The following is a 13,243-nucleotide window of genomic DNA, read 5'->3' as shown; positions in this document are numbered from 1 at the left end:
TGTCTGCAAGGTGATGGATATTAGACCTAGTTCTAATCTCTGCGTTCTTCAGGAAGCAAAAGTGTTGAGTTCGTGGTTGCCCGAGCCTTCAAATAAGTTTTCAGAAGACAATCCACCTGCCAAAGGAATCAGGAATTCATTATGGTAGATTTAGGGCATATGGATAACACTAAGAAGAGACAAGTTGAAGATAATAATTATCTTATTGTAATGGAAAAGGGTATTATCCCTAGGACCTCTAGACTTAGGCCATATCAATCTTGACACCCCGGAGCCCTTCAAAGAATTCAATAGGCTAGTACCTCCAGGACTGATAGATAAATACGTGAACATCTGCAGTAGATGCTGTCCATTGAAGCCATACGATCTTCCAAAAGCCGTTTGCTTAAAATGTTGTGATCGTTTGCAAGAAAAATGGAACCATCTTTTTCTGTATTGCCTAACGGAAATTGAATTCGAGGACACAAAAGGACGTTACTCTGAATCTTCTTGTTGGTTCCAAATAGTTCACCAAGTTGGACCTCAAGGGTGGATACTGGCAGGTTGATATGTATGAAGCTGAAAACGGCGTTTCAGATTAGTAATTTAGGCTTTTTTGAGGCGATCGTATGCCTTTTGGCATTTCCAACGCTCCAGCAACTTTTCAGAGGCTGATGGAACGTTGCATGGCTACGTTGAACCTAAAACATTGCTTTATATACCTCGATAACGTTTCTTCCACGTTCGACGAACATCTGGAACGGTTTTAGTCTGTATTACAGCAGTTGAGATCGCACAAGTTAAAACTCAATGCCTCCAAGTGAGAGATCCTAAGAAAGAAAGTTACTTATCTTGGACATGTTGTCTCCGAGGAAGGCATGAAGACAGATACCGCAAAGACAGCAACAATGCGAAACAGGCCTATCTCTAAGACAATTAATGAGGTTCGCAGTTTTCTTGTTTTTGTCGGATACTACCGGAAGTTTATAGAGCAAATAACCTCCTCGATTGAAACTCCGATGCCAATCAGAAATCAAAGAAACTAGTCCTTAGCTGGTGAGATGATCAGCAAACCACTTGCGCGAAACTGTCATTCAAGTAAGCTGGAATTCTCGGCAGTGAAAATGGCCCTCTGTGACAAGTTCCACGACTGCTGGTATGGTGATCGATCGATTCGAGGTTTTTACGGACAACAACCCACTCACTTATGTCCAGACTGCTGCGAAGCTTGATGCCTATTGCCAAAAGTGGATCACTGCGCTTGCTGTGTATGACTTCAAGATATTTTACCGGCCCGACAGGAGAAACTTTGACGCTAACACGTTATATAGGCAACGAACTTCCTCTAGCGACGACAGTGACTATACATGTATATGGCTCAAAGTATTGATGTACATGTCGTCATAGCTTTTGGAAATTTGCATTCTGTCGGTACATCGCTCTCCATTGCATCATCTCTTATAAACGACGAAAGTTTAGATAACCCTGTATTTCCTCAGGTTTTCTAAAGATTGGGTCAAGGGTCAAAAAGCAGATATTGTCCTTTCGGAGGTCCGCTATCTTGTTTGTCTTGGTCATGTTGTGGCCGGAAAACATGTTTCGCCTGGAAGATTGAAATGCATGCGTGTTTGTTAACGTCTGTCACTTCAGGAAGGTATTCTTGTACATATCACCACTCAAAAGGGTGAGAAAGTAAAGCAAGTTGTTTTACCAGAGTCAGTTCGCCAGCAGGGCCGTGACAGAACTCTCGCTCTTCATATAGAATAGTTTTATTAGCCTGGCACGGACACCGACGCTTCGAAATGGGTCAAACAGCGCGAATTATGTTCGCCGGAAGACAATTTCAACCGATAGCAGCAGATCTAATGAACATCAAGTCGTGGAGTCCTTTAGAGATGCTGTGCATTGATTGTCGTTTGAGGTCTTAAAAGGTGGTTACGAGAACTTACTCATAATCAGTGATCATTTTACGCGCTCGGGCAGGCCATTCCCTCGCGTAATCAAACGGCGAGACAACTGCGAGAGTCTTACTTGACAAGTTATTTGTGCTTTTTTAAGCTTTCCAATAAAGCTGCATAGTAACAGGGGTACGAACTTCTTTACATGTTCATACAGCGCTGGAATACGGTAGACGCGGACTACTCATCCACAGGGCAACGGACAGTGCGAGCGGTATAACGAGACACTAATAAACATGTTTGGTACTCTTCCGAATGACAAGAATGGTGCATGGAAAGACGCTATCCCGCATTTAGTAATGCAACCGTGCACGAGTCTATGGTTTATCAACAGTTCAGCTCATGTTCGGGCTTCAACCTCGTATAAAGATACCAATGAGTCTGCTCTAAATAGCGCTCACAAAGCCAAGCATTAGTATGACCACAGAGTTAGAGAAAAAAAGATTAAGATTAAGATTCAGGTAAATATATCTATTGGACATGCACAGATGTAATTGAAGTTTTAAATTTTGTACTTCATAATTATTTTCTAAAATTCGGTAAATCTTTATATAAGCAAACAGTTGGCATTCAAATGGGTGCCAATGATCAAAGTACAAAAGAAGTCTTAAATCTCTGATTGCTATTAGAATTGCTTATCTCGCTTTTTATGGTGATGTTGTAAAGAAAATTCGTAAAATTAAAATGTTTCCAGCAGGTATTTGGGGAGATAGACTCAATGAATTACTTGGATGTTATTTAAACCGTGAATATAATGGCAATACTTTGAAGAGTACTTGCCTTCTTGTTTTTAAGGTGAATTCCTGAAACTAAATATTGGGTTGAATATAGCATCCTTACATAACAAAGCTTTCAGTCCTTTGATTTTATGGGAAAAATGCAGATTCATGTTAACTTTAAAACCGGCCTTGGCTGACTCTACTAAACTTTCAGTCCCTTGATTTTATGAAATTTTTGCAGATTATGCTATCTTTAAAACCGTCTTTGGCTGGCTCGGAATGTTTTGGCATGTGACGTCATTTTCTTCAAAAAATGTATTACATAGGAGTCATTGAAGAAAAGATCAGCTAATATATGACGCTTCTATTTTTTTTAGTTTGTTTTAGTACAATGATGCTTTTTTATTATGAAACTCTGTGATAACACAGTTTTAAACCTTTTATTGTCTCATAAATTCAAACAATGACTGCATCGTATCTTTGAAAAGTTTTTGGATAAGGTAATCTGAACTGAAAACCTCCGTCTGCAGATAAGAGTTTGAATTTCTAATCATTGAAGTACTTGGGGTTAACCTATTAGTTTATTATTATTTGATTTATTATTAACTTTCCTCAAGTAAATAATTACTTCGATAAGATTTAACTTTTACGATTTTTCTTTATTCAGGTTTGTTGGGATAAGAATAAGGTTTGTGCACGTAAACTATTTTAAACCCCCAGTAAATTAACATTTTACTGACCGTTCCAAGGCGCTACCTAACAATTCTTGATAAACATACCTAGTTGTTTTATATAGTATATCTGCACTGTGCTGTTTGTGGAGTTTTGTGTTGTTGTTCCATGTTTTTTGTTTGTGAATGTTTTGCTACTGAGCTCGTTTTTGTAGTTTTTCACTTAAGTATTGTTCTGGCGACCATGTGTTGGTGTAGAATGTTGGATTTCAGGAAAGCACAAACTTGCCGCTGTTTGGGGCTAATTCGTGTACAGGGTTAAAGCGCAGCCACATGCAGATGTTCCTGTATTCCGTGTGTGTCGTGAGGACAAGAAGGGTGCCACTAAAAACACTACAAGGAAGCTTTTACTCACAACTCCACATTAACCAATTGGAACATCGGGCAGTGCGGAATCAGATGGTGACTCGCCTACACCGCCGCCAGATACAGAGTCCAGTAGTCATTGTGTCATACTCTCCAGCAGATCTAATAGTGACATAAGTGCTGGTTTCTACCGCCATCTACATCGGCGACAGGCAGGTCAACCAGGTGACCTCCCTTGGAGGTCCACAAAAAAGCTCGACGAGCACCAGTATGGCAGCAGACAGGATAATTTGTGATCACTTAAGTGACAAATAGAAAAGTTATATTTCTGTCTTTTGACCATTGGCTTTATTAAGCTCAGTAGTTGAAGAAAATGTGTTGAATAATATAGGAGAATCGTAATGCCTATTACGTATTAGGTTTAGAATCTTTTGATTTGAGTATATCAGAGATAGGTTGCAAATGGGTCATAACAAAATACAAACATTTAATATTTCTATATAGTGTATGCCTCATTTGTAAGTATGAATATACCCTGAGGATAGAATATGCATTTCGAGAGTTTCGTTTTAAGGCAAACATGGTGAATATATATATAAACAACTTTTTGGACCAGAAACGTAATTTGCTTTTCGTTATAACAAACAATATTTTGTACATGCTCAGCATTTGCCCACGATTTTGAAAAAAAAATATAAATTTCTTAACATATCGCTCAGTAACCGAAAATAGTGTACATTTTTCCGCTTAGCCTCCGCTATTTTTTATAAAAATTGATATGAAAATAACAAACTTACAGAGATAATCCTTTCCAAATCGAGCTGTCTTTTGCTTCACGGTATAACCAAATTTGACGTCACAAACCACGTGGTATGTCCGTACTGATGCTTGACACTTCATGAATACGCTATATATATATATTACTTTGTGGAACATTATGTGTAAATTATGAGATCTAAAAACTGATAATTGTCAATCCTAAAAATTGCAAAGGTCTGTATAAACATGGGGACTTCCCCGGCCGCGTCAAACCGAAAGATGTTAAAACACTGTACCAGTAGCTCCCTTAGCCAGTGTTCTGCATTTATAGGGAAGTTTAGGGAAAATGGTGTACATGAACTTAGTACTGGCTCAACCCAGGAAAGTTGTATTCCGTTTATCAGTGCTTTACATCGAGCAACAGAAACAAATACCTTTCAAACTCCCTCTCGCGGCGAATTCCCACTCTTCTTCATTTGGTAACCGTTTCCCCACCCACTGGCAGTATGCCTTGGCGTCCTGGTAACTCACATGGACAACTGGGTAGTCGAGCTTGTTTCGGATCTGTGTTCCTGGTCCTTCGGGCTAAGGATAGGTAAATATTACATTTCAATTGTATTAATAATTAAATGGAAACTTAAGTAGCCAATATCCAACGAAGACATTAACAGCCAATGAAAAGTCTCAATTAAGGTAATCATACTGACTAAGAATACAACCTCATTGGCTGACACAATATCAACACAGACTCTGACGCAGGGATTGTGTATCGGATAAGTGACGCGGACCCGCTTAAGTTGAAATTCTTAATACTGAATAGGCCTTGTACTTGACTAATAATTAATGATTGCCTATCTGCAATTCCATTAGCTGTAAATGGCTGTAAATGTAGGTTATATTCCAATCATAGTTAGTCTTTATTCTGAATGATAGTGGTACTTTTAAAAGCATATGAAATTATGACATGTATAAGAAACATACCCTATCCCACTGAGCCCCTTTCACGGCAACCCACCACGGGTCAGCGGACGCTGAGGTCCATTTGTCCAAGACCGAGTCGCTTAAGAAGGACATAAGCGCCCAGCTGAAGCCGGCCTTCTCGGCAGAAGTGCGGTACTTTTTCTTTGACATCTTGTACTTCCTGTTGCAAGCAAAGAGCAGAAAGGCACAATGCTAAAGGGCAAAGCTTACAGATTCTTGAAATAACATGTAGGCACAACTTTAAGTATCCAGAATTTGAAATCGTTATAACCAAAAACACGCCGGATATAGTTGCAAGCCAATACATCAGTAAAAATATATCCAAGTATGCATATATCATAAAACATCGGTGACATCTTTATTCATATCGCCCGAAATTCCCTGAAAAGTCTAAATTGCAACAATCTTAAGAAGTTATCTCATTAAGCTATATTTTTTTACTTAATCTTAAAATGTTACTAAATAAGTGTATCGTGATTTTCATAAAGATCAAAACAATTAAATAAAATATTTCATAAAAGATGCACTCGTACTCCCAAGAAAGATTTACGACACATAATACAATTGTTTAATTTACAGAAAAAGCGTGAATAAATATAAAAAAGAATTATGGTTCTTTTAAAGGATATTGAGCAAAATTTCAAAAAAAAGTTCAGAAAACACAGTATTCCTTATGCGACAATAGTAGATCACTGTAAATCTTTTAGCACTCACCAATCATTTAATATTTGTACGTTTTCAGCCATTAAATACACTTTTAGAATCTTGTTATCAGTAATTAATATTTTCCATTATTGAATTTTCAAGTTAATGGTTTATCAAAAGTATGTTTGTTATGAATGTGTATGTATTGATTTTTTTTAATAATAGTGAATAATACACAAATAAAACCAAAACATAAATAGTGAGCTAAGCTTCTTCCGGCTATAAGGGACTTAAGATGTTTCTAGAAATTTGGGCATGATTATTATCCAATATGTAGGTGACATACAAACATGACATACCAGAACTGGGCGTTTGTTACTGGATAGATGTCCATGTAGAAAGGTTTCACTTCCGTCTTGCGAACCGGGTACTCGCCCGTGTCAGATTTGGGGTCATTGATACCTAAATAAATATCAAGTCATATATGTTGTTGTTGTTTGTAGTGTTGTTGTTGTTGTTGCTGCTGTTGTTGCTGCTGCTGTTGGTGGTGGTGGTGGTGGTGGTGTTGTTATTATTATTATTTGTAGTAGTAGTAGTAGTAGTAGTAGTAGTAGTAGTAGTAGTAGTAGTAGTAGTAGTAGTAGTAGTAGTAGCAGCAGCAGCAGCAGCAGCAGCAGCAGCAGCAGCAGCAGCAGCAGCAGCAGCAGCAGCAGCAGCAGCAGCAGCAGCAGCAGCAGTAGTAGTAGTAGTAGTAGTAGTAGTAGTAGTAGAAGTAGAAGTGTTGTTGTTGTTGTTGTTGTTGCTGTTGTTGTTGTTGTTATAAAAAATGTCACGTTATTGCTAAGCCTTGGTGAATATGTCCTCGGCGTCGTTGTACAATAAGCTATGAACCTTGCCCACAATTCAAAAACCGTTCATGATATTTAAATGAAATTTTACTATGCATATCATAATTTACGTGGTTAGTAGGTGACCCAATATGGGATATACCGGGCAAAGGAAACAATATCGGTGAGAGGGAAGCTCGAGAAAATGGCCGAGGTGTTCCGAATGAATAATATAGTTTTTAATATACCTACCAATGGTAAACTTTCCTCCTAGCTGCTGCCTCATAGAATCCTTCAGGTTATAGCCTCGCTCTATCACTTGCGAAATATGAAATACAAGCAACTCAGTTAAGTTATATTGGACAAATAAAACATTTTATTATATGCTTTCCGGTTTATCAGTTAAATAAAATTGATATTTCCCTTTTTCAAATAGTGAAAATATCAACTTTTTTTTCACTGTTTTAAAATTTAAGACCACACTCGGTTCCAAATCAAAAGTCATCGCACACAGGTAATTAAATGACTTTTGATTCCTATTTTAGGCATATTGTACAAAGAAAAATAAAATTGTTTCTTTCAGTGTAAGATAGCAATATATTTCACCTCGTGAACACCAAGAGTGAATATTTCACTATTGGCTATATACGCCACTCGTGAAATATAAATTTTAATGCTCACTCGGTGAAATATATATTACGATCTTACTCTAAAACACACAATTTTCCTCTATAATTTTGTTTCATATTTCCAATGTATTGATTTTATAATAAACATCTTTATTTAGTTATATTTTAGTTTTGAATTGTGTATAAGCTAGTGATATGAAGTTGATACATATGATAGCTGTTGTGAATCAGCCTCGAGTAAGGAAACCAATTTTATCTACCCTTAATGGGAGGCCATGAAGAACTATGGCCCGTTTAAATCTATATTTTAAATTAGCCCATAGTGGGGATCTTACACATATCCTCTTGGGTGATAGGCGGAATCCTATGCCACTAGAACACTCTCACCCTAGTGGTGATCTAACCCACATCCTCTTGGGTGATAGGCGGATACATATGCCACTAGAACACTCTAATCCTTGTGGAGATCTTACACATATCATCTTGGGTGATAGGCGGATACCTATGCCACTAGAACACTCTCATCCTTGTGGAGATCTTACACATATCATCTTGGGTGATAGGCGGATACCTATGCCACTAGACACTCTCATCCTTGTGGAGATCTTACACATATCATCTTGGGTTATAGGCGGATACCTATGCCACTAGAACACTCTCATCCTTGTGGAGATCTTACACATATCATCTTGGGTTATAGGCGGATGCCTATGCCACTAGAACACTCTCATCCTTGTGGAGATCTTACACATATCCTCTTGGGTGATAGGCGGATACCTATGCCACTAGACACTCTCATCCTTGTGGAGATCTTACACATATCATCTTGGGTGATAGGCGGATACCTATGCCACTAGACACTCTCATCCTTGTGGAGATCTTACACATATCATCTTGGGTGATAGGCGGATACCTATGCCACTAGACACTCTCATCCTTGTGGAGATCTTACACATATCATCTTGGGTGATAGGCGGATACCTATGCCACTAGAACACTCTCATCCTTGTGGAGATCTTACACATATCATCTTGGGTGATAGGCGGATACCTATGCCACTAGACACTCTCATCCTTGTGGAGATCTTACACATTTCATCTTGAGTGATTGGCGGATACCTATGCCACTAGAACACTCTCACCCAAGTAGTTATCTAACCCACATCCTCTTGGGTGATAGGCGGATACATATGCCACTAGGACACTCTAATCCTTGTGGGGATCTTACACATATCCTCTTGGGCGATAGGCGGATACCTATGCCACTAGACACTCTCATCCTTGTGGAGACCTTACACATATCATCTTGGGTGATAGGCGGATACCTATGCCACTAGACACTCTCATCCTTGTGGAGATCTTACACATATCATCTTGGGTGATAGGCGGATACCTATGCCACTAGGACACTCTCATCCTTGTGGAGATCTTACACATATCCTCTTGGGTGATAGGCGGATACCTATGCCACTAGACACTCTCATCCTTGTGGAGATCTTACACATATCATCTTGGGTGATAGGCGGATACCTATGCCACTAGACACTCTCATCCTTGTGGAGATCTTACACATATCATCTTGGGTGATAGGCGGATACCTATGCCACTAGAACACTCTCATCCTTGTGGAGATCTTACACATATCCTCTTGGGTGATAGGCGGATACCTATGCCACTAGAACACTCTCATCCTTGTGGAGATCTTACACATATCATCTTGGGTGATAGGCGGATACCTATGCCACTAGACACTCTCATCCTTGTGGAGATCTTACACATATCATATTGGGTGATAGGCGGATACCTATGCCACTAGAACACTCTCATCCTTGTGGAGATCTTACACATATCATCTTGGGTGATAGGCGGATACCTATGCCACTAGACACTCTCATCCTTGTGGAGATCTTACACATTTCATCTTGGGTGATAGGCGGATACCTATGCCACTAGAACACTCTCACCCAAGTAGTTATCTAACCCACATCCTCTTGGGTGATAGGCGGATACATATGCCACTAGGACACTCTAATCCTTGTGGGGATCTTACACATATCCTCTTGGGTGATAGGCGGATACCTATGCCACTAGACACCCTCATCCTTGTGGGGATCTTACACATATCATCTTGGGTGATAGGCGGATACCTATGCCACTAGAACACTCTCATCCTTGTGGGGATCTTACACATATCATCTTGGGTAATAGGCGGATACATATGGCACTGGGACACTCTAATCCTTGTGGAGATCTTACGCATATCATCTTGGGTGATAGGCGGATACCTATGCCACTAGGACACTCTCATCCTTGTGGAGATCTTACGCATATCATCTTGGGTGATAGGCGGATACCTATGCCACTAGAACACTCTCATCCTTGTGGGGATCTTACACATATCCTCTTGGGTGATAGGCGGATACCTATGCCACTAGACACTCTCATCCTTGTGGAGATCTTACACATATCATCTTGGGTGATAGGCGGATACCTATGCCACTAGAACACTCTCATCCTTGTGGAGATCTTACACATATCATCTTGGGTTATAGGCGGATACCTATGCCACTAGAACACTCTCATCCTTGTGGAGATCTTACACATATCATCTTGGGTGATAGGCGGATACCTATGCCACTAGAACACTCTCATCCTTGTGGAGATCTTACACATATCATCTTGGGTGATAGGCGGATACCTATGCCACTAGAACACTCTCATCCTTGTGGAGATCTTACACATATCATCTTGGGTGATAGGCGGATACCTATGCCACTAGACACTCTCATCCTTGTGGAGATCTTACACATATCATCTTGGGTGATAGGCGGATACCTATGCCACTAGACACTCTCATCCTTGTGGAGATCTTACACATATCATCTTGGGTGATAGGCGGATACCTATGCCACTAGAACACTCTCATCCTTGTGGAGATCTAACACATATCCTCTTGGGTGATAGGCGGATACCTATGCCACTAGAACACTCTCATCCTTGTGGAGATCTTACACATATCATCTTGGGTGATAGGCGGATACCTATGCCACTAGAACACTCTCATCCTTGTGGAGATCTTACACATATCATCTTGGGTGATAGGCGGATACCTATGCCACTAGAACACTCTCATCCTTGTGGAGATCTTACACATATCATCTTGGGTGATAGGCGGATACCTATGCCACTAGACACTCTCATCCTTGTGGAGATCTTACACATATCATCTTGGGTGATAGGCGGATACCTATGCCACTAGACACTCTCATCCTTGTGGAGATCTTACACATATCATCTTGGGTGATAGGCGGATACCTATGCCACTAGGACACTCTCATCCTTGTGGAGATCTTACACATATCATCTTGGGTTATAGGCGGATACCTATGCCACTAGAACACTCTCATCCTTGTGGAGACCTTACACATATCATCTTGGGTGATAGGCGGATACCTATGCCACTAGAACACTCTCATCCTTGTGGAGACCTTACACATATCATCTTGGGTGATAGGCGGATACCTATGCCACTAGACACTCTCATCCTTGTGGAGATCTTACACATATCATCTTGGGTGATAGGCGGATACCTATGCCACTAGACACTCTCATCCTTGTGGAGATCTTACACATATCCTCTTGGGTGATAGGCGGATACCTATGCCACTAGAACACTCTCATCCTTGTGGAGACCTTACACATATCATCTTGGGTGATAGGCGGATACCTATGCCACTAGAACACTCTCATCCTTGTGGAGACCTTACACATATCATCTTGGGTGATAGGCGGATACCTATGCCACTAGACACTCTCATCCTTGTGGAGATCTTACACATATCATCTTGGGTGATAGGCGGATACCTATGCCACTAGAACACTCTCATCCTTGTGGAGATCTTACACATATCATCTTGGGTGATAGGCGGATACATATGCCACTAAACAGTCTCATCCTTGTTGTCATCTAATCCACATCCTCTTGAGTGACAGGGAAATTCATACCAGAGAGTGTCGATATAAACATTCACATGTAAAATAGATAATTGTTACAAAGGTGTTCGTGGTTCGTCTAGAAACTCATGTTCATTTTCCCATATGCAATAAGAAAGAGCATGAGAACATATTCAACCGTGAAACAGTCATCTCAGAAATAAAAAGTAAAATGTTACCCCCCCCCCACCCCCCACCCCATTTAATGAAATGGATGAAAATCTAGCAATTAATTTATAAAGGCCTTAATGAAAGTTAATACTTAAGCTTATTTGTACATCGGATGCCTTACCTTAAGTAAAAGTTAACATCTGGTCGTGTGTTCAGAACTTTGTTAAAGTTAACCCCTTTGTTAACGCTATTGTTGTTAACTTTCAAATCGTTACTGCTCTGAATATTTAATGGATTAACTTGTGATTTGCTATGTTTCTAAAAAGATGTTAGACTTCTGTTTCCGCTTTACTTGTTTATATTAAATATGTTAAGATATCAGCAAATAGTTCACGTTTAAAAGTTAACATCGATGGCGTTTATCACGCCGTTAACTTTATAAAAGTTCTGAGCGATAGGCCTAATATAGGATAAAACTATATATAAGAAATACTTAGTAATAGGTACTTACAACTGTCCACTTCTTGACTTCTCAAACAAAATATTTCCTGAAAGGAACACTGTATTAAAACTATTTGTAACGTATTTAATCCTATAACCCACGCCATTTTGATTATTGGAATGGATGTCGGTTTGTGTAACTGTGCGCATGCGCACGATAATCCGGAAATGCAATATGGCGCACACAACTATTGACGAATGTATGGCTAGAATTATACCCACTAAAGCGGTCAATATTTTGATCCAGGTTTTTTGTGAAAGGACAAATACAGGATTTGTTATATCAAATACAAGATTTGCAACGTGTTTCACAATACGTGGACAACCTTCATTTACACTTCATTGATGGATTATAGTTGAGTTCGCCGCATTTGTATAATACAATGTATTTAATAAGCTGGAGTCATTTGGTTCCTTCCAATATTTTATAACACGTATTTCCACATAACGTGCAATAGAAAGGATGGTCGGTGGAATTACCGGAAAACCGAATTACTTGACACTTAAAATATACAATATTGAGTACGGGGGAGGGGGGCAAGGGGGGGGGGGGGGGGTGGGGTCTTGGGTTCAAACTATTTTGTGTGCTAGGGGGTACATCGTGTAAATCGTGGGACGATGAAGATGTCGGGGAAGCGGGCGGTCTGGACAGAACATTTTAAAATGATATAGTTCTAAATACGTCGAGTGAATACAAATGCGTAACTAATCATAACATGAATATGAGGGTGACATTTTTATGTACAACATTTGCATTTCACAACGAAACATTTCCACCGGTGTCGGGGACCAAACCGAAGTCGGTGAATTGTTTGTGTGGCTCGCTTACCATTCGATCAATATAGGCTATCACTCTATATCGATTTACAACGAATCGTTCATCGATTACAAAGCGTAAACAGGGGCGTAGCATCAGAATACATGTACAGGGACGGTTTGCTAGGGGGATTCGGGGTCATGCTCTCCCGCGAGTTTTGTTAATGCTGGTTGCGCTTAAATGCGTGTTTTCCTCTTGAAAAAAAGAAAGACTGGCGAATAATTTTACCTGAAACACGTTCCCCATACACCTTCAGTTTTAAATGCATGTTTTTATTTTTGAACAAAA

General features: G+C 39.8%; 1 protein-coding gene across 1 annotated transcript; it reads right to left on the bottom strand.

Annotated features, from left to right (window-relative positions):
* Nucleotides 1–48: 48 nt before the first annotated feature.
* On the bottom strand, nt 49–12,263 carry LOC128236004 (inactive C-alpha-formylglycine-generating enzyme 2-like). Its single transcript, XM_052950786.1, has 6 exons — nt 12,149–12,263; nt 7,158–7,223; nt 6,438–6,540; nt 5,434–5,593; nt 4,887–5,037; nt 49–116 (listed from the first exon to the last, which is right to left on the bottom strand). Exons 1-6 carry the CDS (start codon nt 12,243–12,245, stop codon nt 49–51), a joined length of 645 nt encoding a protein of 214 aa, XP_052806746.1. The 5' UTR covers nt 12,246–12,263.
* Nucleotides 12,264–13,243: the final 980 nt, after the last annotated feature.

This window comes from Mya arenaria, chromosome 5 (genome assembly GCF_026914265.1).
Source record: "Mya arenaria isolate MELC-2E11 chromosome 5, ASM2691426v1".
NCBI classification, from domain to species: domain Eukaryota; kingdom Metazoa; phylum Mollusca; class Bivalvia; order Myida; family Myidae; genus Mya; species Mya arenaria.
The sequence above is the reverse complement of the archived record's forward strand: the minus strand, read 5'-3'. Positions and strand labels throughout refer to the sequence as shown.

What these genes read in the sequence shown, in the direction of transcription:
- LOC128236004 (XM_052950786.1), bottom strand. Translation starts at nt 12,245, where the DNA reads ATGGCGTGGGTTATAGGATTAAATACGTTACAAATAGTTTTAATACAG. An exon ending in GTAACAAACGCCCAGTTCTG is followed by an intron (nt 5,594 to 6,437) that starts GTATGTCATGTT and finishes TGCTTGCAACAG; the next exon opens with GAAGTACAAGATGTCAAAGA. An exon ending in AAGGGGCTCAGTGGGATAGG is followed by an intron (nt 5,038 to 5,433) that starts GTATGTTTCTTA and finishes ACCTATCCTTAG; the next exon opens with CCCGAAGGACCAGGAACACA.